This window comes from Equus quagga, chromosome 21, assembly GCF_021613505.1.
Source record: "Equus quagga isolate Etosha38 chromosome 21, UCLA_HA_Equagga_1.0, whole genome shotgun sequence".
Classification (NCBI taxonomy): Eukaryota; Metazoa; Chordata; class Mammalia; order Perissodactyla; family Equidae; genus Equus; species Equus quagga.
Genome location: NC_060287.1, coordinates 40,814,532 through 40,839,757, shown reverse-complemented (window position 1 = coordinate 40,839,757; position 25,226 = coordinate 40,814,532). Strand labels below are relative to the sequence as shown.

General features: G+C 48.7%; 1 protein-coding gene across 12 annotated transcripts in view; it reads right to left on the bottom strand.

Annotated features, from left to right (window-relative positions):
• Positions 1-25,226, bottom strand: part of PCNT (pericentrin) — a 140,618-nt gene that overhangs the window by 51,357 nt on the left and 64,035 nt on the right. For 9 of the 12 annotated variants that reach the window (XM_046648032.1, XM_046648028.1, XM_046648021.1 and 6 more), the window contains 10 exons: positions 16,377-16,528; positions 14,030-14,190; positions 13,545-13,783; positions 11,319-11,481; positions 10,576-10,788; positions 6,272-6,304; positions 4,246-4,475; positions 3,483-3,599; positions 3,355-3,375; positions 2,352-2,558 (listed from right to left, as the gene is read on the bottom strand). In XM_046648032.1, the coding sequence (XP_046503988.1) occupies positions 2,352-2,558; positions 3,355-3,375; positions 3,483-3,599; positions 4,246-4,475; positions 6,272-6,304; positions 10,576-10,788; positions 11,319-11,481; positions 13,545-13,783; positions 14,030-14,190; positions 16,377-16,528 (1,536 nt within the window). The remainder of the gene's footprint in view (positions 1-2,351; positions 2,559-3,354; positions 3,376-3,482; positions 3,600-4,245; positions 4,476-6,271; positions 6,305-10,575; positions 10,789-11,318; positions 11,482-13,544; positions 13,784-14,029; positions 14,191-16,376; positions 16,529-25,226) is intronic. The other 3 variants (XM_046648024.1, XM_046648029.1, XM_046648023.1) reach the window with 2 other exon arrangements.

Genomic DNA, 25,226 nt, shown 5'->3' with positions numbered 1-25,226 from the left:
TCAGCAGCCCAGGGTTTCACTGGTTCGGATCCTGGGCATGGACATAGATAGCACTGCTCATTGGGCCATGCTGAGGCAGCGTCTAACATGCCACGACTACAAGGACCCACAACTAAAAATACACAACTATGTAAGGGGGCTTTGGGGAGAAAAAGGAAAAATAAAATCTTCAAAAAAAAAAAAAGTCCTCAAAGAATATTTGACATGGATAAAATGGTCACAATATATTAAGAGGGGAAGAAAAAGGCATACAAAGCTATATATATGGTCCAACTTTGTGGAGGGAAAAAAGGCATTTTCTATACCCCTGGCACCTAATAAGCTCAGTAAATGTTTGCTGAGGGAAACACTAAGGGAGGGAGAGAGGGACGGATGGACAGACGAGGCAGTCCCAAGCTGAGCTATCCCCCACAAGCCCAGGAAGTGGCTGGACCAGAGGCATGACTCCCCTCCAGGCAGGTGACACAAGCTGCCTGGGCCTCTCCCCAATGTCCTTCCCAAGAGAGTAAACCTGTCTTCAAGAAAGAGCTTTGACTTCATTAAATGGTTCTCACCAGCATTTTCAAGAACCAAACACACCTGGTAAAAACTCTCCAAGATTTGTCTTAAGGTCAAATCTGTGATTCTAAAGTAAAATTTCTCCTAAGACTCACTTTTCAAGTAATTCTTAACTCCCAGCGACATGAAATGGAACCTTAAGAGTTGAATTCCTTTTGACTAAATGCTCAAAAGGAGGGACAAGTGCTCATGGGAAGCGGTGGAGGGCAGGAGAATCAGATGACCCCACTCACGCTCAGCTCTCCCACCTCAGCTTAAACTTCCAGAGACAACAAAACCCCTGTATGCCACAGATGCGTAACTGCAAACTACAGTATGAAAACTATCACTGGACGTAAATTCCTGAACTCAAAAATTAAAATAATTCTAACTAGCTCCAAGTCAAGTACCTAATGAAATAAGTTTTTCAACATAAAACCTTAAATATTTACTTTATGAAATTACTAAGGATAAGTTTAGAGTACTTGAGAGATACTGGAGTGCCATAAAAATTGGTATAAAATGCTACTAATGTGATATTGTGACTTATAACAAGAAATGCAGTCAAATGTCACTTATCAGAGGGGATGTGTTCTGAGAAATGTGTCATCAGGCAATTCTGTCATTGTATGAACATCACAGAGTGATTCACACAAACCTAGATGATAGAGCTCACTACACACCTAGGCTACATGGTGCTAATCTTACAGGATCGCCATGGCCTGTGGGGTCTGTTGCTGACCAAATGTCACTATGCAGCATGTGATGTGTTTGTTTGGGCCTCGTCTGATCCCTGGCTCACAGCTCCTAAACACCTTGGAAGTTCCTGAGTGATAAGTGATAAGGCTGTCTTGATATTCGTAACAAGCCCCTTCCAGCCACACCTGAGCTGAGGTAAGTTTTGGAAAGCCCCTAGGTCACCTAAGGAAGAGGACGGGTCAACAGGGGACCCAACCATGTGTTTGGAGGGTTGCACTTCTCAGTGCCACCCCAACCTCAGGGAAGAGACGGGGTTGGAGGTTGAATCAGTCACCAATGACCAAAGATTTAATCAATCATGCCTACGTAACGGAACCTCCATAAAAACCCAACAGGATGGGGTTCGGGCAGCTTCTGGGTTGGCAAACACGTGGAGGTGCTGGGAGGGTGGTGCTCCCAGAGCGTGAAGCTCTGAGCCCTTCCCACATCCCTTGCCCTGTGCATCTCTTCCACCTGGCTGTTCCTGAGTTTTGTCCTTTAATAATAAACCAGCGATCTAGTAAGTAAAATGTTTCTCTGGGTTCTGTGAGCTCTTTTGCAAGTTAATTGAACCCAAGGAGGGGGTTGCAGGACCTCCGACTTATCCATCCTGGACTGGTGACTGACATCTGAAGTGGGGCTGAGCCCCTGCCCTGTGGGATCTGACGCCATCTCCAGATAGATGGTGTCAGAATTGAGTGAAGCTGAAGGACCCCCAGCCGGGGTCTACTGAGAACTGGAAACCTCTTGGTGTGGGGACCTCTCCCATCTGGTGACCACAGGCATCAGGAGTCCAGTGAGGTGGTGCTGCAGCGGAGGGCTGACAGCACAGAGACACGCAGAGCGTCACTCCTTCGAGTAAATAAAAGCAGAGGTCAGAATGAACTCTGCTGCCCACTGGTCTGGGGTCCTGGCTCCTACGTAGTCTTCCTGGTGCAGCCAACGGCACAAGTGAAAGGAAGAAGAGAAAGCTCCGCCCACCTGCCCACCGGCTCAGAGCAGTCAGGGCAACGTGGCAACAAGTGCCCCATCGACCAGAGACCCCTGTGGACGCCAACGAGACAGAGGGTGTTTACTTGCTGTAACTCTTTCACAGTTTTCCTCTGCTTCTCCAGCTCTTCCTGGAGCTGGATTACTTGTCTTCTGGTGTTGGCATTTGTCTCCTCGAGACGTTTAATTTCCTCTTCCTGGATCAACACTTGTCTATCTGCCAGTTCTTTCTTTATAACCAATTCATTAAGTCCATCTGACTTCTCTCTCAATTTTTCTTGTAACAATTCAACCTAAAACAACAAAAAATGCTTGAGAAATACAATAGTTAAAAAAACAAAATTACCTTCCAAATAAAGTACACAGTACAACTGAGAGAAAACTGATCTATGTGGTTTTGACCTAGGCTGCACAATGACGCCTAGGGAGAGAATGTGATAAACTGTATTAGCAAGGACATCCCCTCAACAAAAAGACACACAGAATAATAATATGGTACAACATGTGTCAGTAAAATAAAGTTGATTTTGATAGTAAGGGATGGAATGCTACTCAGCAATGAAAAAGAATCAACTACAGACACAGCAACAACCTGGAAGAATCTCCAGAAAGTCAGTCCCAAAAGCTCACACAACGTATGGTCCACTTGTGTAACAGTATGGGAATAACAAACCCGCAGAGCAGAGGACAAGCTGGGCGAGGGGGAAGGCAGCCTGGGGGACCGGTGGGGAGGGACTCGTCTCATCTGTCTGCACATCCACATCAGGCCCTGATCTGGGGCTGAGTTCTGCAGGTTGTCACCACGGGGGAGCTGGGTTAAGGGGACACAGGATCTCTCTGGGTCTTATTTCTCACAACTGCAAATCAATCCACAATTATCTCAAAATAATTTTTAAAAAAGAATAAGGAAATCAACTACAGCTACTTCAGACAGGAGGAAGGAGACAGTTCCAGCCCCAACCAGAAGGAAGCAAGAAAAAACAGCAAAAAGCAGGACCAGGTGCCCAACCCCTCCCCAGTGGCCATGCAGAGGGCAGGCTAGGGGGCAGCACCAACACTCGAGGGACAGCACAGATAGGCACACCCTACCTCCTCATCCAGCTGTGCCCGCTGCCGTTTCATGTGCATGGAAGGAAAAAGTTTCAAAAGATAAAGCTTAAAAACGTTGTAGACAACAACGGCTCCCCCACAGCATGCAGCACAGCAGGCTGACTTACATGGCTGTCGTGCGGGCCCCGGGGCTGCGGCCTGGCCACCTGTCGGAGCTGCTCCTCCAGCCTCTGAATCTCCTGCTGGAAGTCCTCACGCTCCTGCTCCCGCTCGACGGCCTGCTCCTGTCACGAGAGGCAGTCTGTTTGTATCATCTCTCAGAAGCACTCACGGAGGCACAGCGCCTCCCTGGGGCACCACCTCCCTTTGAAGAGAACAAGTGAAGGGCACATAGTCGAGAGGGGAAGGAGCCTGGTCTGGCGCTAACTGCCACTACGCCTTTCACGCTGCAGCCAGGGCTTCCATTCCACACGCATGTCCACTGCCCGGAAGCGTGGGCTCCTTCATCGCATCTGCTTATGAGATGGGGCTAAAGGAAGAGGAACGGCTCTTCAGATGTAATGCAGGGGAGGCTTCTGAGCACTGACAGAAGACAAGACACAGAAAGAGCAGACAGCACAGTTCCAAGGGAGGCAGCAGGGGCTAGAGGCACTGCCCGGACAGCACCCAGCACTGGGCACACGGTGCCTACAATCAACCATTATGGACTTCCCCCAGACCGCAGAGAGCAGCGCATGCCAGGAGACTCAGAAGGGCGCTCCCTCAGACTCACATGTCATGGAACACTCACAAGATGTGAAAGGGCACCGAGAGACAGTGGTAACATGATGGCTCTCTGCACGCGAGTCTAACATGCAGCACAGATGCCTGCGACCTGGAAAGAAGTTCCTGCCATAAAGACGACTTCCAGTGACAAAAATGAACCCTTACATCCATGAACTGCCGCTGGCTGCGCAAATGCTTGTCCAGAGAACCCATCTGCTGCCTCAGGGCGGAGAGCTCCTCGGCCTGCTGGGCGCACACACGATGCCTAGAGAGCTGCTCCTCCAGTTCAGCCTCCAGAACCTTCATCTGGGAGAGCAGAGCTGAGCGGTCTTTCTCAAACTGTCTCCTGGTCTCCGACTGCTCCTTGGTTAGATACTCCACTTCCTTCTGAAGAGCTACAGGTGCAAAGAAAACAGGAGGAAAGTCCCACGGCTCAGGGCACGGTGCTTGTGTTACAGCAGAAACGTGACATGTGAGTTTCCTAACAGCGACGCCTGCACAGCAGACACGACAGTGCCGCCTGGAAAAGAGCAGACAGCAGCCTCCCTGGCATCCCAGGACCAGGTCCTGGTGGGGACAGGAGCACAGGCTCCCTGAAGCTTGCAGACTCCGGCTCAGGGAGAGAGCATGGCTCTTCCCTTCCCACTACTTCTCTCCCTCAGGGAGGGACAGGGCCAAGGCCACACAGCGCTGCAGAGGACGGGACGTGCATCCAGCAAGCCAGGCGAGTCTGTGTCCTGTCAGATGCCGAGCCCACCAGCTAACACAGCCACAAGTGAGCCAAACAGCCGCTGCAAATAAAGTCAAGTACTGTTACCAAAATTTTAAAAAAACACATCTTTTAAATGAAAATTGGAAAAAATAAATTTTAAGACCAAGAAAAATACATCTTGGTATTCCCAAATGACGTATCAGGTAATTTTCTAGGAATTACGCCTTCACATGCATTCTCCAACATGGAAACATGAACAGAACTTGGTGCCTCCCGAGGGAGCAGGAGCTTGATGTGGCGGCTCCTGGCAGGTGTGCTGACTAAAGGCACTCACCACGAGCCGGGGCTGTGTCAGATGAAAGGGTCAAGCCATCAGTAAACCAAATGCCAGCCTAAAATTAACCGGGCAATGAGCCACAATCCAAGTGGGAACTACAAACTGATAAGCCCTCTGAGTCCCCAATGCTCAAACTATCCAAAAACAGAAACATTAAGTTCCTAAGTTTTTGTTTACATTTCACCACCTTTCAAATCTTAATTATCTTAGTTTACAAAAATGTGACAATCTTTTATGACAAATTATCATCACCACTGATATAGCATTCTCAATAAATTTTCAAGATAGTATGTCATCAATTATGATAAATCAGCTGTAAACGTGCAGTTAGAACGATGTTGTTCACAGACCTTGCACATGAGATGGGGCTCACACATTCCTGCTGTGACAGGCAGTGCTGCCCAGGGTCCACCCAGGCAACACCATCATGAGGCCAAGCGTCGGAGGACAGGCCCCTGGCTGGCAGCACAGGCACCTGCACACAGGCAGGATGGAGAGGAAGGCGTCAGTGCAGCTGTTCAGGCCATGCTGAGGGACAACCGCAAAGTGGGGCCAGCACAGGAACACCTCCTGGGCCCCAAGCTCCTTCCTCGAGACCATCAGGCCCCCAGGGTCCCCAGCCCAAGGATACTGCAGCCACCAGAAGACACGGGTTCCTGCAAAGCAGCGTGCATTGCAGCTCTGCACCTACGAGGGCCTCGCCAGAGAGAGACTCACTGCTTTATGCACGGACAGACGAGGACAGTGGCCAGTTCCTTCAATAGCTTGCCACAAAAGCGCTGAAGTATTTTTCTCTTCAGTAAAAAAAAATTTTTTTTTTTTTTTTTGGCGAGGAACGTTGCCACTGAGCTAACATCCGTGCCAATCTTCCTTTTTTTGACTTGAGGAAGATTGTCACCAAGCTAATATCTGTGCCCATCTTCCTCTACTTTGTATGTGGGACACTGCCACAGCATGGCTTCATGAGTGGTGCGTAGGTCCATGCCCAGGATCCAAACCCGCAAACCCAGGGCAATGGAAGTGGAACGTGTGATTTTAACCACTGCACCACCAGGCTGGCCCCTCTTCAGTACAATTTTGTAAAATCTGGCGCAAACACACAGCATATATCACACAGAAATCACTCGTCTGTTTTTACAAACCTGAGTCCTTGTGTGCTAGAGTGACGGGAACATCTATAAATGAAAATACACAGCATTTTCAGAGATGAAAACAGAAGAAGGTATGACCTAGAACATGCAAGTTAGAGATAGGAGGAGAGAGAATGTCAGCAGGATTCCAGGAACGTCTTTTGGCCTCAGACAACACCTAGCACCACACGTTTCCATAAAGCCACTGCCGTGGTCTGAATGTCTGTGTCCCCCAAACGCACATGTTGAATTCTTAACCCCAGACATGATGGTGCTGGGAGGCGGGGCCCTTGGGAGGTGCTCAGGAGCCTCATGAGGAGGTTCGCGCCCTCCAGATGAGACCACAGAGGCTCCCTGCCCCTGTGCACATGAGGACATGGCGAGAAGATGCTGTCCGACCCAGGCAGCACTCTCCTGGGGGAGACCACGCGGCGCCCTGAGCATGAGGCTCCAGGCTCTAGGACCATGAGCAACGAGCATCTGTTGTTTACACCCAACCTGTGTCATTTCACTACAGCAGCTCGGACGGACTAACACAGCCGCTGTGCGCTGTGTCGCAGGAGGTCCCAGCTTTCGGGGCTCAGGTGCTGATTTTCAAAGGAGACACAGAAAAGCACCCAAGACGGACACAGTGCCCTGAAGGCTGCCTTGAAGCAGCCCCCAGCTGACGGGAGCCACGCAGGCGAGGAGGGCTGAGCTCCCCACGAGGCGCCACGACCTCCTGGAACTCCTGGAAAGTCGGTCAATGTTCACAAGGACCCACAGCAGAATCAGGACCAAGTGGCCCCCCGGACTGCACCTGGGGGAGCCCGTGGTCAGGGAAGGTCAAGTGTGGTGCTGGCGGGCAGCATCTCACACAGCTCACCCAGGGGAACCTGCAGTGTGGCAGTGCACACGAGACCCCAAACAGGAACACAGAAATTGCACGGCGGACTGAAGGGAAGGAACAGAGATCATTGAGGGTTTAACAAGGCAAAAATGAAAGCAATCCGAGAGGACCCCAGAGAAAGCACAAGAATTTCCTGGTGACAAAACGAAGTGAAGGAGGAAAGACTGGGTCCAGGAAGGGCTCCATGAGTCTGTCCCCCATTCCTGGTTAGGCTCCCACTTCTGCCGAGGTGCTCTGGCCACACAGGTGGGCCAGGCCTCACTGCAGGGGCGAACCAGAGACACAGAAGTGAAGGGGCGGTCACAGCCTCGGGACAATGCAGAGGAGGAGCCAGGCCCAGGTGTGGCAGAGCCCCAGGAAATGGACACAGACGCCACCACCGAATGGCCGGGCCAAGGGCCACTGGGTCCAGGCCTGGCTGAGGGAAGCCACTTGGCTCCTGGGCTAAGACGAGGCTGTTCCACGGCACAGGGCTGTGTGGCCGCTCAGCAGGTCCCACCACTGTGTGTCTCTCGCAGGGTCCCCACTCTACAGTCCCAACACCCAGGAAGAGGAGAACAGGCTGCAGGAGCCTCATGAAGAGGTTTGTGCCCTCCAGATGAGACCACAGAGGCTCCCTGCCCCTGTGCACATGAGGACATGGCGAGAAGATGCTGTCTGATGCAGGCAGCACTCTCCTGGGGGAGACCATGTGGCGCCCTGAGCTTGGGCCTCCAGGCTCTAGGACCATGAGCAATGAGCATCTGTTGTTTACTCAAGGAAGTAAAAACAGGTCTTGGTGGATGAAGTATGGGCCCAGCCACCCAGCGGAGGAACATGGACTGTCACATGGGCTGGGGTGCTACCTCTGAGGACAGGGCGAAAGGGCTGCACAAGGAAGCTCCGTCCCACTGGGAGTTCCAGAGGACAGGAAAGCGTGGGTACAGAAGAAAGAATGACTGAGAAATCCCCGTCAGACCTGAGACGGAACAGGACGGCATGGGAAACCCACCCTGGACATATCACAGTGACACGTAAGAACATCAGAGCAAAGAGATTCCTAAAAACACCTGCCAGGAAACAAGGTATCTCCACAGAAACATCGGATGTGAGGAAACGGTGGTTTATGGCCTCAAAGCGTTAAAGGAAAAGACATCAAATCTAGAATCATATCTTTCCAGCTACGTCATTTAAGGATGAGGGTAAAGTAAGGAAAACTTCAGGTACTCAAGGTCCACGAAAGTCCCCACAGCCCCTCTTGAGAGCAAGGATGCAGGGAGAAAACACTCACAACCCACTGCCATTTGGGCAGCAATCTGCATGTGACGTGGGACACACAGAGCACACGTACTCGAGTCCACACACATGTTCACACACATGCTCACACACACTCACATGTGTTCACAGAGTTCACATGTGTGTCTTCACAACTTGCTCACAGGGATGTGCTCACACACAAACATGGACAAAAGCCTCGCCTGACACCAGCTTGGCTGGGGCTGAGCAGAGACAGGAGGGAGGAAAAGCAGAGAGCAGGTTTCAGCCAGTGAATGGAGGACACTGGCCTGAATGCAGAAGAAGCAAGCGCAGAAGGACACCTGGATGCACAACCGTACAATCAGTGGAGGAAGGTCCTTCTCGGAGAGCAGAGAGCAGGTCCAGGGAGGCACAGGGAAAAAGGAAACACCAGCAGAGAGCAGGGCAGATGCAAGAAGATGTGGCTTGGCAAATAAAACTTGGCTAACATGGGGCTGGCCCAGTGGCACAGAGGTTGACTTCATGCGCTCCGCTTTGGTGACCCGGGATTCACAGGTTCAGACCCCAGGCACGGTTCAACACATTCCTTATCAAGCCATGCTGTGGCAGCATCCCACATAAAATAGAGAAAGATTGGCAAGAATGTTAGCTCAGGGCCAATCTTCCTCAAAAATAAAATAAAATAAAATAAAAGAGATAAATAAATAAATAAAACTTGGCTAATGGAACAAAGATACCTAAGACAGCTTTTTAAAAAGTTATTAATATCCATAAGAGTCTCAAAGAAAAGCATGGAAAAAAACTGAAAATAAAGGGGTGAAAAAAGCAAGCCAAGTTAGTATTTCTAACAGAAATTTACACCAAAAAAAGGGAAATAGACAGAGCCAGCCCTGATGGCCTGGTGGTTAAAGTTCAGTGCACTCTGCTTTGGTGGCACAGGTTCAGTTCCCAGTTGTAGAACCACACCACTCGTCTCTCAGTAGCCATGCTGTGGCAGCAGCTCACAGAGAAAAACTAGAAGAATTTACAACTATACACAACTATGTACTGGGCCTGTGGGGGCGAGAGAGAAAAAAATGAAGGAAAAGGAGAAAGATTGGCAACAGATGTTAGAGTAGGGTGAATCTTCCCTTGCAAAAAAACCAAAAAAATGGAAAAGGACAGAGCAACATCACATACCTCACAAAGAGCCAAGCAAGAGATCAAGTCTGGCAACAACAAGCAGACAGTTCAGAGTGCCCCATGTGGACAGCACTGAGAAACCAGGCTACAAATCACCCTTTGCTTAAAGAAATCGCAGCCCTGTTGGAGCCGAACGTGACACAAGAGCCCCACATCAGTGAGCTCGAAGAACTAAGATGCCCAGAAATAGCAAAGACGGGCAAAACTCAAATAGAGGACGAGAAGATGGAAAGCTGATTGTTTATCAATGAGAAAAACTAAAAAGGAGAAGAAAGTATTGGGGGAAGAAAAACGAGTTTCTTGAATCAATCAGGGTGGTAAATAATGACCAAAGTTCTGGCACAAAGCACAGCCTTCTGAGCGTGTGAACGGCCTCCAGGGACGGGCAGGGCGCAGTGGGGGAGGCGGGCGCCTTGCAGGTGGGGACGTGAGGGCAAGGGTGCAACACACAGTTCTGGCAAAGCCTGACCCCATGCGTAACTGCTTCCTGCAGACCTGCCGCCGAGGACACTGCACCTGCAGCCAGTGTGTGAAGCTCAGGTTTAGACTTGAATTTTAAATATTTTTAAATCTAAAATATCTAAGAATCCGAGCTATAATGAAATCCTTTTGTTAAAACTCCATGCTTTCCTAGTTAAGAATAACATTAGGCACTTTGTGTTATTTTAAGCAGACTTTTCAAGTAGCCTCATTTTTCATGGTCTTGGCTGCTTGTCCCAAACAGGCTCCTGCTCCCAGAAGCGATCTGCCCTCATGGAGACGTGTGGACACTGAGTGGCCATGCCAACCAGGACAACCAGCCTCTTCCAGGAGCAGCAAACAGGTGACACTCCACGGCCCTCGCACGCCCTCCCCGAGCCACACGATGGAGGCTCTCTGAAGACTGCTCCCGTCTTCTGCCCGTTGTACCCTCTGGAAGGGTTGAGCTTCCACGAAAGCCTGCAGCTGCTGCCCACGCGCCCGCCCTTCATGGCTCTGGCCTCCACCCCCTGGAACTGGCATTTCTTACCAGCTTCTCGCTCTTCTGCCCCGGTGGCTAAGGCCTCCTTTTGGCTCCACAGGGTGGCATTTTCCTCCCTCAGCTCCGCCTGCTGCTGGGTCACCCACTGGAGCTGCTCCCTCAGGCTCTCCAGCTCCACAACGAGGCCCTGCTCAGATGCCTCCTTACGGCCCAGCGCCTCCTGCAAGCTGGCCTTCTCCACCTTGAACCCCTCGAGGATGCCTGAGGAGATGGGGAGAGACGCAGCTGCGGAGGCCCCACTTGAGCGGAAGGAGCAGTCAGATGATGGGTGCCCCAGGTGCTGTCCTTCTAGGAGCAGGACAGGGGCATGACCACCCAGCTCTCAGCCCCACAGCTGATGTCCCACTGCTAGCCCAGTGAGATGCAGGAGCCACCAGACACCCCCACACCACACCCATGCACACCCCTCAGGCCACGTGCCCCACACACACAAGGCCACTGTGAGCGCCAGACGCAGGAGCAGGGGCATGGGGGCAGGCAGAGATGAGACTTCCTGGGGCGTCCTCTGCCCATCGCTGTGATGGGAAGATGAACGTTCCCATCGCACTGCATGACGGCACACTCTCAGGTGGTCAGCTCACAGAGGAGTAGGAGATAAGCGCCAAGGGATGGGTGCCACCCGCCGGCCCGTCTTCTGCAGCACTGACTCCCCACAGCTCCGGGGTGCCTCCAAGGCGGTTAGTTTCTCTGAGGAAAGTCACCGGAGCCTCACACCCCGGCCGGCTGCTCACCCTCCGCCTTGTGCAGCTCCAGCACCAGACGAGCTCTGGCCGCGTTCTCCTCCTCCAGGCGCTCCAGTAACTCCTGGTGCTTTCTGACAACCTGCGCCGTCTCCTCGTTCTTACAGCTGAATTCCTTCTCAAACAGAGAGTGCATCTGACGTGCTTCCTCCAGCTGTTAAAATACATTTGAAAATTGAAACTGTGTATCAAAAATAACCAAAATTTCTATCGATACCAACAGAACTCTACTTGCATAGAATCCTGGTGCAATGATAAATATTCCACACAAAACAACAACTTCAATATTCAATATTTTATCAATTACTAAATAAACTTGCTAATTTAACAAATTTTCAACCAAGAAAACTTCTGCACACACAGACATGTATACAGCACTGCACAGAACACTCATGTGCTTATGAACTATTGATGTCACATGTGTGAAGGAGAGGGTACATTTCAGAGGACACGTGACAGGAAACTGACCATCAAGAACCTGGACCCTGGGCAGGGATGCGCCACCTTGCGCTCTGCAGGTAGAGAAGCTACAGGAGAGGCCGCAGGGTGGAAGGGCACCTTGGGCCGGTCACCACACTAGGCAGCAGCCCTGACATGTCCCCACTGCCTGAGACCTTCCCCCGGCCCAGGTCCCAATCTTGCCCTCCTCCCGGCATCCAGGTCCAGTCTGAGGCTCCCAGGCCATCCACAGGCTGGGGGCCTAGATTAATCTCTGAATCCAAAATGCCCATACCAGGCTATCCCAACAGACCATCAGCACCCAGGGTGGGCCTCCCTCAGCCTCCCGCTGTACTTCATGCAGCTCTGGCCTTCTCCAGACGCAGACTCTAAGGAAATCTCCTGGTTTTACCTTGAAAGCAGCCCCCGAGGCCACCTCTCCTCATGCCCCACCCTGGGCCACCTCCCCCACCCTCTAACCTCTCCGGACACCTGTTCCAACCACCTGGCCACTTCCCACCCCTTCTCGCTGCCCCATGGATGACTCTAACCTGATCAGGGCCCCTCACACCCCTGCTGCTGCCCTGTGCCTACTCCTCACCTCCCACGGGACTCTGCTTTGCTCGTCCCCCTCCCCCAAAACCTGCCTTGCTTTCCCTCCCACAGGCCCTGCGTTCCTCCTGGCTGTGGGACCAGCCAGCCGCTGTGAAGAACACACTCCGTGGAGCAGGACTTCTAAGGAACGGGACACGCTGAGAGCACACATGGGCCCAGGACAGACCAGCGCACTCGCTCAGACATGTCTCCAGGGCCACAGGCTGGGCTAGACCTGCAGACACGGTGTCCACCCACAAGAGGCTCACATGTGATGTCTGTTTCCCTTTTATGACACTGGAGGGACAATCAAAAACACCTGATTACTCATCAGACGCTGCCCAAATCTGTCTACTTTTTGAGAAAAGAAGGGAGGGCGCAAAGGGAAGAAAACAGCAGCCGGGAGGAAGCAGAAAGAGAAACCAGGTTTCAATACTGTTGCTCTATGCACCTTCACCAGGAGGAAACCACCTACTATTCTGAGACCTAAACAGCAATGCTTTGCATAAAAAGGCTCATTTTTTAACTGGGCAGACTTTGGAAAAAAGGATCTTTATTGCTTCCCACGTATTCCTATTTAATGTCTTTCCTAATTGACTAAAATGGTCTAAAAGGATTAACAAAAATAATGCCCTTTTTCAATGATGATCTCCAAATAGAAATATATTCAGTATGGAATTAAAATAGTGCATGAAGTAAATAGAGCTGAAGAAAAGGGATGGTTATACATGGTCTAAATTAAGGACACTGAGGTTTTATCTTCATTCACAGCAAACCTCCTTCCTCAGAAAAGACTCCTTCTTAAGGAGGGACATGTAAAAGAATATCATTGGTAGTGACAAAAGATAAAATGACACAAGGGAGGTGAATGAGCACCCCAGAATCAAGAGTTTCTTGCCCAGCGGAGGAGAGAATGGAGAGAGAGGCCCGACCTGCCCAGAGAGTAAAGAAATCCCTCTCACCCTACAGGGTTTGGATGAGAATCAGGAAAAGCAAGTGAAGGGCCGCAGAGCGCTGGGAGCTGGGCATCATCACCCATCCAGCTTATGTCGTCAGTGGACTCAGCCTGTCCACTTACTCAACCCCCCCGTCCTTCTCTGAAGAAGAGATCAGCAGCAGGAGCCAACAGGGCCACAGAACGGGTAGCAGGCAGCACGGATGTGGCCGAGCCGGGCCGTGTCTCACCTGCCTGCTGGAGTCCAGGGCCATCTCCAGGAGGCCATCCACCGCCAGGCCAAGGCTCCGGTAGATCCTCCTGACTGGCTGCTCACATTCCAGTGTACTTTCTGGGCTCATAAAAAAGCTTTCACAGACGTGGCTGCTAATTTCAGCCACTGAAGACATCTCAGCGCACTCAGGGAAAGTTCCATCCAGCTCTGGCAGGGCCACATCAGGCCCAGGCCACGTCTCATCAAGTGCCGGCGCTACAATGTGAGCAAATACAGAAGCCTACACACACTGCTGCATGGCAGGCAAGCGGACCCCGACCAGCAGCATCAAAGGACATGCACGCCTGCATCTCTGGGGATGACATCCATCTTAACCGAGAGGCAGGTTCACGGGCCCCGTGCTCAGCTGTCTCTAAGCGCCACTGTGGCAGGGAAGGGGGAGGGTGGCGTTCCCAGCACAGTGGCCCCAGGAGGCCCTCAGTACCCCGGGCTGGTACTCACCTGCAGATGGGACCTGGGCCCCTGGCTGTGCATCCAAGGGGCTCTGGTCTTCCAGACAGAGCCCCACGCGTTCACCGATCCGGCTCTTCAGGGCGACAGCAGCCTTCAGCGTCTCTCCAAACAAACCCAGGAGCCTCCTCAGGGCGTCCCGGAGAGCAATCCTGAGACAGGAAGCACAGGGCGGGCAGCAGCCATCAGCTGTGACCCTGGCCCTGTGACTCAGACCACAGCAGCACGGCCGCGAGGCAGCTCTGCCAATGTGAGCAGATCTTTGCTGCTGCTCTGGACTTTTAAAAGATGCTGTACTGTTGTTAACTTAGGCACGCTTCTCCTGGAGGTGGCATCTAGCCAATCGGTAGGGGGCAAAGCCCAAGCCAGGGCACACTGGCTTCATCTGGAACCCTCTCACCCTGGACAGAGGATGTGCAGACCCCAACAGGTCCCACGTCACAGGCTCTCTGGCCCTCAGGAGCAGAGCTGGGGCCAACGTGGCCCTCAGGGCTCTGCCCTTTTACAAAGTATCTGTTCAAAAATCAGGAGTCACACCTGACCGATAGCCCACACACATGGGAAAGAGTGGCTCTCCCGTGCCTCTCTCTGGGGCCACACGAACCACAGAGTCTGGAGTATTTTGTTCCTCATAGTACCAGAAGCCACCCTGCACCCCGTCAGCGAGCTGCATCCTTCTAGACCATCCCTTCTGGCTGGGGCTCATCTGTCCGGGCCACAGTGACCCCGCCCAGGATGGAGCTATGGGCAAAGTGCTATAGCTACTGGGCAAGCCAGATAGGCCAATGCGATCTCCCACACCCGCTAGATGTCAGGGCCAAAGTAGGCAGGAAACAGGCTTGTCCACCCTGTCTATTCATACACTCACATCCCTCCCACGGTCCCGGCACAGGCACTGCTCCCAACACAGGGAAACATAACACGCCAAGAGCCGCCCCTCGCAAGCTGGCATTCCAGGTGAGAGAGGCAGGCAGTGAGAATGGGCTGAGGAAGCTATGAGGTGAGGTGGGGGGTGGGGGCAGTGGGCAGACTGCACTGAGCAAGCAACAGTGTGGGAGCCTCGGACAGCTCCCGCTGCTGCCCAGGCCCTGCAGGTGGCCACCGAGGTCAAGAGGACAAGAAGGGCGGGCACAGCACACACAAGGACCCTGCGGCGGGGGCATACCGGGGAAGGCATAAGGACAACTGCAGAGACAGTGGGTCAGGGAGGGCAGGCCAGCTCTGCTCTGAAAGAAAACGCCAGAAAGCACCCTCAAAGCCTGCCCCCACCTCCTCCTCGCGCCCCATCCAAGCTGTGCTGACCCCTGATCCCCGTGATGATGCTCAAAAACGCCAAATACTTGTGGGTGGCAGAGAGTCTGAGGCTCCTGCTCGGCCAGCTGGGCACATACCCCAAATACCTGAGGGCCACTTTCTCTCTGCCATGTCCCTCCAGCACGCAGAGCTGGTGACCACCAAGCCTGTCACACTCCACCCTCCACTCACCACAGTGACTCAGGGCACCTGAGGGGTCGGCATCAAGCCACAAGGCAGCTACAACAAGGGCTAGAAAAAGCAGCCAAGGTCTTCACAAAGAATTAGAAAACCACAAAGAGAATGAAAGGAAAGCTCAACGGAGACCCCGTGCCAGTGCGAGAAAGATGCTGTTCTCTGCATGTTGAGGTCAGGACTGAGCAAGGCCTGATTGCCTGGCATGGTTTCTCTGCACCCTCGAAGGCGCACAATCAGGACAAGGGGCCAGAGGCAGCCAGGACTGGCGAGGGCCCACCTTCAGTACTGAGCCCCAGGACCACAAGATACTGGGCAGAGACAAGCGGATGGGACACAGCAGAAAGGGGCAACAGAAAGGCCCACCCCACAAGTTACACTTTCCAAAGCGTGGTGCTGAGCTGACTGCCCAGATAGGCAGACAAAAACGAGAGACCATCTGATATCAGATGCAAATAAACAAACAAACAACTGAACAATTCCAGGAGCACTGTATTCCTGCATGAAAAGAAAACTAAAATTGAGACAACATATAGGAAAAATCTGAATGGCGTCACAGTAGGAAACTTTCTTAACCCAGACTCCCAAACAAACAAGACAAAGAGGCAGATCGGAAACTGTGCCTGCATTATAGCATCGTTTTCTAATTTGACAAAACGTGAAGATTTGGCAAAGCAAGGTATTAGGTACATTGGTGTCTGTTACATTACTCAGTACTTTCTCCATGTTTAGAACCTTTTTAAATGACAAGAATAACATGGCACAGGGCCCTATCCTGCCTGCTATCAGCATGCACTCCAGCTCGTGGAGAAGGCAACTGAGCACCAGCATCAGACAGGGCACCGCTGACCTCTCACTGTGTGACAAGTCGACGTCAGCCTTCAGCATGGAGATGAGATTTGCGCCTTCCTGGTTCTCCCTCTCGCGCCTCTGCTGTAGCTTCTCCAGGTCAGAACGGCGCTGCTCTATCTCATGACTTAGGGTTACAATTTGGTCTTTTAGCTGTTGAGGAAAATGATTAAAGCTTTAGTTAAAACAATTTAGTTATAAATAAATTTCTATAAAACTTTTATCATTCCATTTAATAAAAAAAATGGCAAAAGATGAAGGGGTGATTAAAGATGAAAATTATTAACATGGTTTTCCTCCATTATTTATTGCCTACAAAAACAGAACATCCAAGCCAGCCCCAGCCACCAGGAGGAAGGGGCAAATTCACCAGAGATTATTCTCACAAATAATAATTAAAAACAAAATCCCTTTTCTGGTCATTCAGGATAAAAGTTAGTTACCAGCCAGGAAAGATCCCTCTTAAATATTTCTCTCTAAAAATAAAAAGAGTTGGGACTGGCCCTGTGGCCAAGTGGTTTAGTTCATGTGCTCTGCCTTGGCGGCCTGGAGTTCACAGGTTCAGATCCTGGGCGCAGACCTAGCACTGCTCATCAAGCCATGCTGTGGCAGCATCCCACACACAAAATAGAGGAAGATTGGCAAGGATGTTAGCTCAGTGACACTCTTCCTCGCCAAAAAAATAAAAAAATAAAAATAAAGAGTCAACGACCATGGTGTCTCAGTGGGCTGGGTGGGTGAGTGGCACCAGCCACCTTGGGTGTCCACAGCTACCATGGGCTCCCTGAGCAGTGGCCATGGGCCGTGGGGGTTTTATCTCGTAACTTAGAAAAGTGACAAGTGTGTCTTAGAGCAACTGAGCAACCTGAGCCCCTTCATCCAAGAGCCCCTCCCCTGAGCAAGTCACCAATGGTGGTGACTTCTCAGGACTGGTCAGTTTACTAACGAGAACACGGGCGTCCTCCCTACAAAGACAAGAGAACAGGGGACACCACAGAACATGACCACACACACATTCGGTGGGGCTGCTGGGGAGAGCGCCAGTCTGACACCTCCCTCGAGGATGGCCAGCGGTGGCAGGGCGGCAATGTGCAATGAGCTCAAGTGCAGTCCAGGTGGAGAGGCTGGGCTGGGACAGCTCCAAGCTGGCATGGCTGTCTCTGTATCTAGCAGCAGGAAGAGCAGGTTTGTGGCGGGAGAAAATGGGTGAGGGAAGACCAGTGCAGGGCGGCCTTAGGATGATGCAAGAAAACACAGGCAGAGGAAAAAGAAGGGGGAAATTCTGAAACCAATTTGCTGCCGGGAACAAAAGCAAATTGTAAAGACAGTTTCGATGTTGCACTTGGAGGGAAATTAGAAAAAACAAGGATTCTATAAACTGGCTACATCAGACTAAGATGTACAGGTAGCTGGAAAAACTAAAGAGAATGGAATAAATAAAAAAGTGAACTGCAAGCTTCAAGACGACAAACCATGACTAGAAAATGAACAAAAAACACAAGTTGAAGGCGCACACCAGCTGCTGGAGCCCACGGAACTGCACACAGAAGGCTCAGAGCCGGGGCGTGGACGGTACACGGCAGGCAAGGGATGGCAGACCCCCACGGGCCTGGTGGCAGTGAGCCCGGCACCCAAGGTTGGCCAGTCGGTGGCCGCACCCATGGCTGATGGGTGGCCAGCACAGGCCACCGTGAGGACCGGTTCCACTGAGTCTATGGACAGCAGACCTGCCCTCTGCCAGGCCTGCTCCCTCCTGCTGCCAAACGGACATGGAAACTGGGGGAAAAATTTAACAGATAAAACCTCTAGCAACAGTGATCAAGAAAAAGAGAAGTGCAAATAAACTTCTCAACAAAACTGACTGAAAAAAATAGAAACAGAGCTATACATCTTCCCACAAAGAAAATTTTAAGCTCTATCTTGTGACTTAGGGTTACAATTTGGTCTTTCAGCTGTTGAGGACAGTTTTCCCCTTAAATGATTTTACTAAACATTTAAGGAAAAGATAATTCTTTTTTTTTTTTTTTAAAGATTGGCCCTGAGCTAACATCTGTTGCCTATCTTTTTGTTTTCTTCTTCTTCTTCTCCCCAAAGCCCCCCAGTACATGGTTGTATATCTAGTTGTGAGTGCCTCTGGTTGTGCCACGTGGGACGCTGCCTCAGCATGGCCTGATGAGCCGTGCCATGTCCCCACCCAGGAGCTGAACTGGCGAAACCCTGGGCCACCAAAGCAGAGCGCACAAACTTAACTACGCGGCCACGGGGGCCAGGCCTGGAAAAGATAATTCGAATCTTACACAAACTTGTCCAGAGAGTAGAAAGGGTGGGGAGGACACTCTTTGCTTATTTTATGAAACTGCACCATGAAAGGAAAGGAAATTACAGTAAGTCACAATGAAAAACAGATTCAGAAGGTTTAAAAACAGTATCAGAAAATAAAATCTAACAATATCTGAAAAATTATGTACAAACTAGCTTAAACACACAGATATGTTGGTTTAATATTAGGAAATCATGAATGTGACTTACCACATTAACAGATTAAATGAGAAAAATAATTTTATATAAATAAATGCAGAAAAAGCAAATTCACCATCCATTCATGTAAAAACCTATCACTTCCTTAACCCAAAAAAAATCATCTACAAATACCTACAGCAACACTATTCTTAACAACGAAAAGTGCAAAGCACCGCACTAAAAGCTAGCTGCTTTTCTATACGAACGACCATCAGTTTTAAAGTACCTATTCTCAAATATGGAACTACAAATCTAACAAAAGATACGCAAAATCTCCATGGAGAAAATTATACAGTGCACTGAGAGAAATTAACAAAATCAAATAAAAAGAGAGAGACTCTGGAATCGTAGACAGGAAGCCCCTATAACATAAAGATGTCAATTCTCCCTAAAGGAATGTACAGATTCAACACAATTTCAACCCCAATCCCAGCAGGAGACTTTGGAGGAATTAACAGGCAGATCCTGGTGCTCACGTGAAAAAGCACAGGGCCAGCAACAGCGAAGAAGCTTCTGAAGAGGAAGAGAGCTGGAGTCCACCAGCCAGGTGCTACTGCCACCAGAGCTGGGCAGCATCTGCACAGGGACAGACACACTGACCAAAGGAGCCTAAGAGAGGCCAAGACCACCCATGTGTGTGAGCAGCAGGGACGGACGCCACACACTGACCTTAGGTCAGTCCTTGCAGGAAAAATTAATTCCCCTACCTCATGTGGATTAGAAGTTAAATTATAAAATAATCTTGGAGAATATTTGTATGAAATAGGAAAGGATTTCTTAAGCAAGGCAGAGACAGCACAAACTCTCAAAGGAAAAATGGTAACAGAGTTAATTCATCAATCAAGAACTTGTGTTCATCATAAGATTAACAGAAAGAAGGGAAAAAACACATATTAAAAGAAATCCACTATATACAAAGAACTTCCCTAAGTCAGTAAGAAAAGGACAGCCTACTATTTTAAAATAGAAAAGTGGAAAAAGATACAAACAAGCATTTCACAGAAGGGGAAACACAAATGGGCCATAAATATATTAACAGATACACAATCTTATTAGCTAACAAGGCAATGCAAATTAAGACTAGCATGAGATAACATTTCATGGCCACAAAATTGGCAAAAACTAAAAAGTAGGCCTATACACTGAGAACTATAAGACATTACTGAAAGAAATAGAAGACAAAATAAAGAAATGCAAAGATACTCCATGCTCATGGGTTGGAATAATAAATGAAGTTAAAATGTCCATACTACCTAAAGCAATCTACAGATTCAATGTAATCCCAACAGAATCCCAATGACATTCTCTCCAGAGACAGAAGAAAGAATCCTAAAATTTATAGGAACAACAAAAGACTCCAAATAGCCAAAGCAACCCCGAAAAAAAAGAACAAAGCTGGAGGCATCACAACCCTGACTTAAAACATACTACAAAGCTATAGTAATCAAAACAGCATGGTACTGGCACAAAAACAGACAAACGGATGGAACAAAATTGAAAGCCCAGAAATAAAACCATACATCTATGGACAGCTAATTTCCAACAAAGGAGCCAAGAACATACAATGGAGAAAGGAAAGTCTCTTCAATAAATGGTGCTGGGAAAACTGGACAGTCACATGCAAAACAATGAAAGTAAACCATTATCTTACACCATACACAAAAATCAACTCAAAATGGGTTAAAGACTTGAATGTAAGAGCTGAAACCATAAAACTCCTAGAAGAAAATATAGGCAGTACACTCTTTGACATCAGCCTTAGCAGCATTTTTTCAAATACCATGTCTACTCAGGCAAGGGAAACAAAAGAAAAAATAAACAAATGGGACTACATCAGACTAAAGAGCTTCTGCATAGTGAAGGAAACCATCAACTGGGAGAAAATATTGCAAATCATTTATCTGACAAGCGGGTTAATTTCCAAAATATATAAAGTACTCATACAACTCAACAACAAAAAACAAACAACCTGATCAAAAAGTGGGCAGGGGATATGAACAGACATTTTTCCAAAGAAGATACACAGATGGCCAATAAACACATGAAAAGATGTTCAACATCACTAATTCTTAGGGAAATGCAAATCAAAACTACAATGCAGAGATATCATCTCACACCTGTCAGAATAGCTACAATTAACAAGACAAGAAATTACAAGTGTTGCAGAGGATGTGAAGAAAGGAGAACCCTCATACACTGCTGGTGGGAATGCAAACTGTTTCAGCCACTATGGAAAACCGTACGGAGATTTCTCAAAAAATTAAAAAGAGAAATACCATATGATCCAGCTATCCCACTACTGGGTATCTATCCAAAGAACTTGAAATCAACAATTCAGAGACTTATGCACCCCTATGTTCACTGCAGCACTATTCACAACAGCCCAGACGTGGAAGGAACCCAAGTGCCCATCAACTGATGAATGGATAAAGAAGATGTGTTGTATATATACAATGGAATACTACTCAGCATAAAAAAGACAAAATTGTGAGATTTGCAACAACATGGATGGACCTTGAGGGTATATGACAGAGAAAGACAAACACCACACGATTTCACTCATATGTGGAATAAACACGTAGATAAGGAGAACAGATTACTGGTTACTAGAGGAGAAGGGAGTGGGGAGAGGGCAAAAAGGGGCACACACATATGGTGACACATAAAAACTGGACTATTGCTGATGAACAACTGCAGTCTATACAGAAACTGATATATAATAATGTACACCTGAAATTACACAATGCTATAAGCTAATCTGACCTCAATAAAATAATTTTTAAAAATGTTAAAAGTGGGAACATTCTAGGCATAGGCAAGGATGTGCAGTAACAGGAACTTGCATTCACTTTTGGTGGACCATAAACTGGTGCAACCACTTTAGAAAATAGTCTGGCATTCCCTGACCAAGCTGAACACGTGCAGAACCCTCCACCCTAGCAATGCTACTTCTAGGTATACAATCTCGAGAAGTTCCTGCACATTTGTAATGAGAGACATGGATACAAAAACTCGTGGCAGCTTTATTCGTAACAGCAGAAAACCAGAAAAAAGCCGAAGTCCACTGATGAATAAATGATGGTATGCAATGGAACACTACTCAGCAATAAAGATGACTGATTACACCTCCACACATCATCAACGGATGTCACAATCAACACGGCATGAGACAGGCAATTACAGGTCTCCCTGTACGAAGGGCAAAAACAGCTGAACTAAAGCGCACATTGTTCAGGAATACATCAAGAGGTAGAAACCCTATAAAAACCAGGAGAGCAGTTACTCTGGTGGGGAAGGAAGCATGGGAGAGGGCAGGCAGGGAGAGCTTAGGAGCTCTGAGAGCAAGAAGAGTGGTCTTTTTAGGTACCTGATGTGGGTGACACAATTCCTTACTTCGCAGCATTGTTTTAACTGAGTAAGCACATTTTAAAGACACTCATAGGATTAGTTCACAATGAGAGCAACTCTTCAAAGAGTCTGGTTTGCCTAAAGCATCATTTATTCTTCTCTAACTGGGGACACAGCCTGGCCACCACACACAGGCACGCGAGTGCTCCCGGCTCGCTTGTGATGTGGGCAGCAAGGAACACCTGTGGGAAGCACGCCCCAAAAGCAGTAGCTGCCCCAGGCTGCTCACCCACAGGGTCTCCTGGCGCTCTGCCCCCAGGTGTCCACTCCAACGCCTTTCACTCTCTCCTCAACTCCCACACTCCCTTCCAGCAAGCTATCACACATTTTAATCGCTCTATCTGCTTTACAATTTCTCTCTTAATTCGAAATTGAAGCTTTCTTCTTAACTGTGCTAATACTTTTATTAGGATCTCTATCGTTTGCGCTGATACTTGAGTTATAAAATTGCATACGTTTTGGATGGCGTATCTTCAACCCTCTTTTGCTCAAGAGCTGTGTTATATTTAGCATTTTCTTACAGAACGAGATGTTTTTCAGGAACATATATATTGTACCATAGCAGCAACACCTGGCACTGAAGAAAAAGGTTAATCAATGCTTTGAAAGGCCCTTCCTCCTGCCCCAGCCCCACGCCCTGTCCTGCTGTCCTGTGGCATGGCTCCCAGCACAGGAGGGGACACACCTCCCAACCTACTGCTGACACTGACCTCCACTGCCCAACATCTGGTTGAGAATAACTTTTACATCCTCCCAAAGTGCAGCCAACACACCCACGCACAGTGTTTAAAGTCAGTCGGGCCTGGCTCTGCCACTCAGTAGCCATCAGAGTTTTAGCAAATTAATGGAACCTCTCCTGGGCCTCAGAGACCGAGGGTCTGAACAACGAATGGGAGAGAACACACGGAAATGAGAAAATTCTGGAATATGCTTAGCACAGCGCCTAGCACACAGTCACAAGCAAACTCTGCCGCCAGTCTACTAATAAGTTCAAATCCAGTGACCTCGTGTGACGACTGTAGTACAAACCCTGTGGAAATTAATAAGGGAAACCGGAACTAAGCTGGATGGGGAAGGCCTGCAGGGGGAGCTCTCACACCCTTCACACAAATACACCAAAGAGAAAGTGGGGACACTTGCATCTCCCACAGGAAGCACAGCCACTTTACTTCTCAGGAAGACACCTCTCCCACCTAACAACAGCCCAGCCAATCAGAAACACTGAAGCTCAGCCAACAAGAAGCTTCTGCAGCCCAGCCACTGAGAAACAGCGCAGTTCTGCCAATGAGAAACCCCGCAGCTCAGCCAATGAGAAACCCCGCAGCCCAGCCAATGAGAAACGCCACAGCTCAGCCAACAAGAAATGCCACAGCTCAGCCAACGAGAAATGCCACAGCTCAGCCAATGAGAAACACCGCAGCCCAGCCAATGAGAAGCTGTGGCCGCCATGAACTGCTACTTCGCTCGATGGACTTTGCAACTGGCCAACAGCCCATCCCTCTCCCGCTTTTTCTTTATAAAAGCAGCTCCCTTCTTTGTTTTCCAGATTTTCCTATGGCTCCCCACCACATGCACACCCCAAATTGCAGTTCTTTTGGCTAGTCCCAAACAAACTCATTTTGAGATAGAATAACAGGCAAATTTACTTTTTAAGTTGATAACCCTGACACTTTTTTTTTCCTTTTTGTAATGCAAGTACCTGACTTAAGCTTTGACTGCAGAGGCATCCACTTCAAAGAGAGTTAACACAGATAAACACATTGCCAGTCTCATGACCAGATAAAGAGCCAGGAGGCCTCCAGCACTGAAGCTCCTTTGTTTTAGAGATCTTGGTTGATTTCAAGAACTGACCATTTGGATCACTTGTTTTTTCTCTTCCCATGCTTTAAATTCCCACTTTTATGTTTTAAATCCACCAATAACAAGTGAGCCTATGAAACCCTAGACCCCCACCCTCAAACCTCAGGCCCATGAGCTTTCTCTCTCTCAGTTCTTCACAGGCTGAGACCGCCACAAAATAATGATAAAGTCAGAGAAAGAAAGTAGCAGTACTAGTACAACTCTGAAAGCTCTACATAGTGAGACCATCTCTAAAACAGTATAAATACACATCTACACTTTCAAAAGTAACAATGAAGAACAACTCAACAACAAAACCACCCAATTCAAAAACTGTCAAAGCACTTGAACAGATATTTCTCCAAAGAAGATTTGCAACTGGCCAATAAGCCCATGAAAAGATGTTCAACATCATTAACTATCAGGGAAATGCAAATCAAAACCAGGAAATACTACCTTACACTCATTATGATGTCTATTATCCAAAGAACAGAAACTAACAAGTGTTAGCAAGGATGTGGAGAAACTGAAATCTTTGCACACTGTTGGAAATGTAAAATGCTACAGTCACTCTGGAAAACAGTTTGGCAGTTCCTCAAAAATTTAAACACAGAATTATCATATGACCCAATAATTTTGTTTCTAGATATATACCCAAAAAAACTGAAAGCATGGACTGAAACAGATACTTGTATACTAATATTCATAGCAATATTATTCACAATAGTCAAAAGGTAGAAACAACCATCAACAGATGTCCATCAACAGATGAACAGATAAACAAAATGTAGTATCTACATACAACGGAATATTATTCAGCCATAAAAAGCCATAAAATTTTGAATATGCTGTGGACAGCAGTAACAAAAAGGAGTACACATGTCAAGGCTTCTAAAATGGAGCTGGGAGGGATCAGGGAAGTGAGATTTATGTGCATCTCTAGGCAGAAGGAATGTAACCTTTGAACTGTGCTTCACGGCTGTCATCCTGACCTTCTTCCAAGAAATATGCTTAACTCGCTGACAAATAAAAATGGCAAGCAATAGGATATATTGGAGTATATGAGGAAGCCATTTGGTATAAA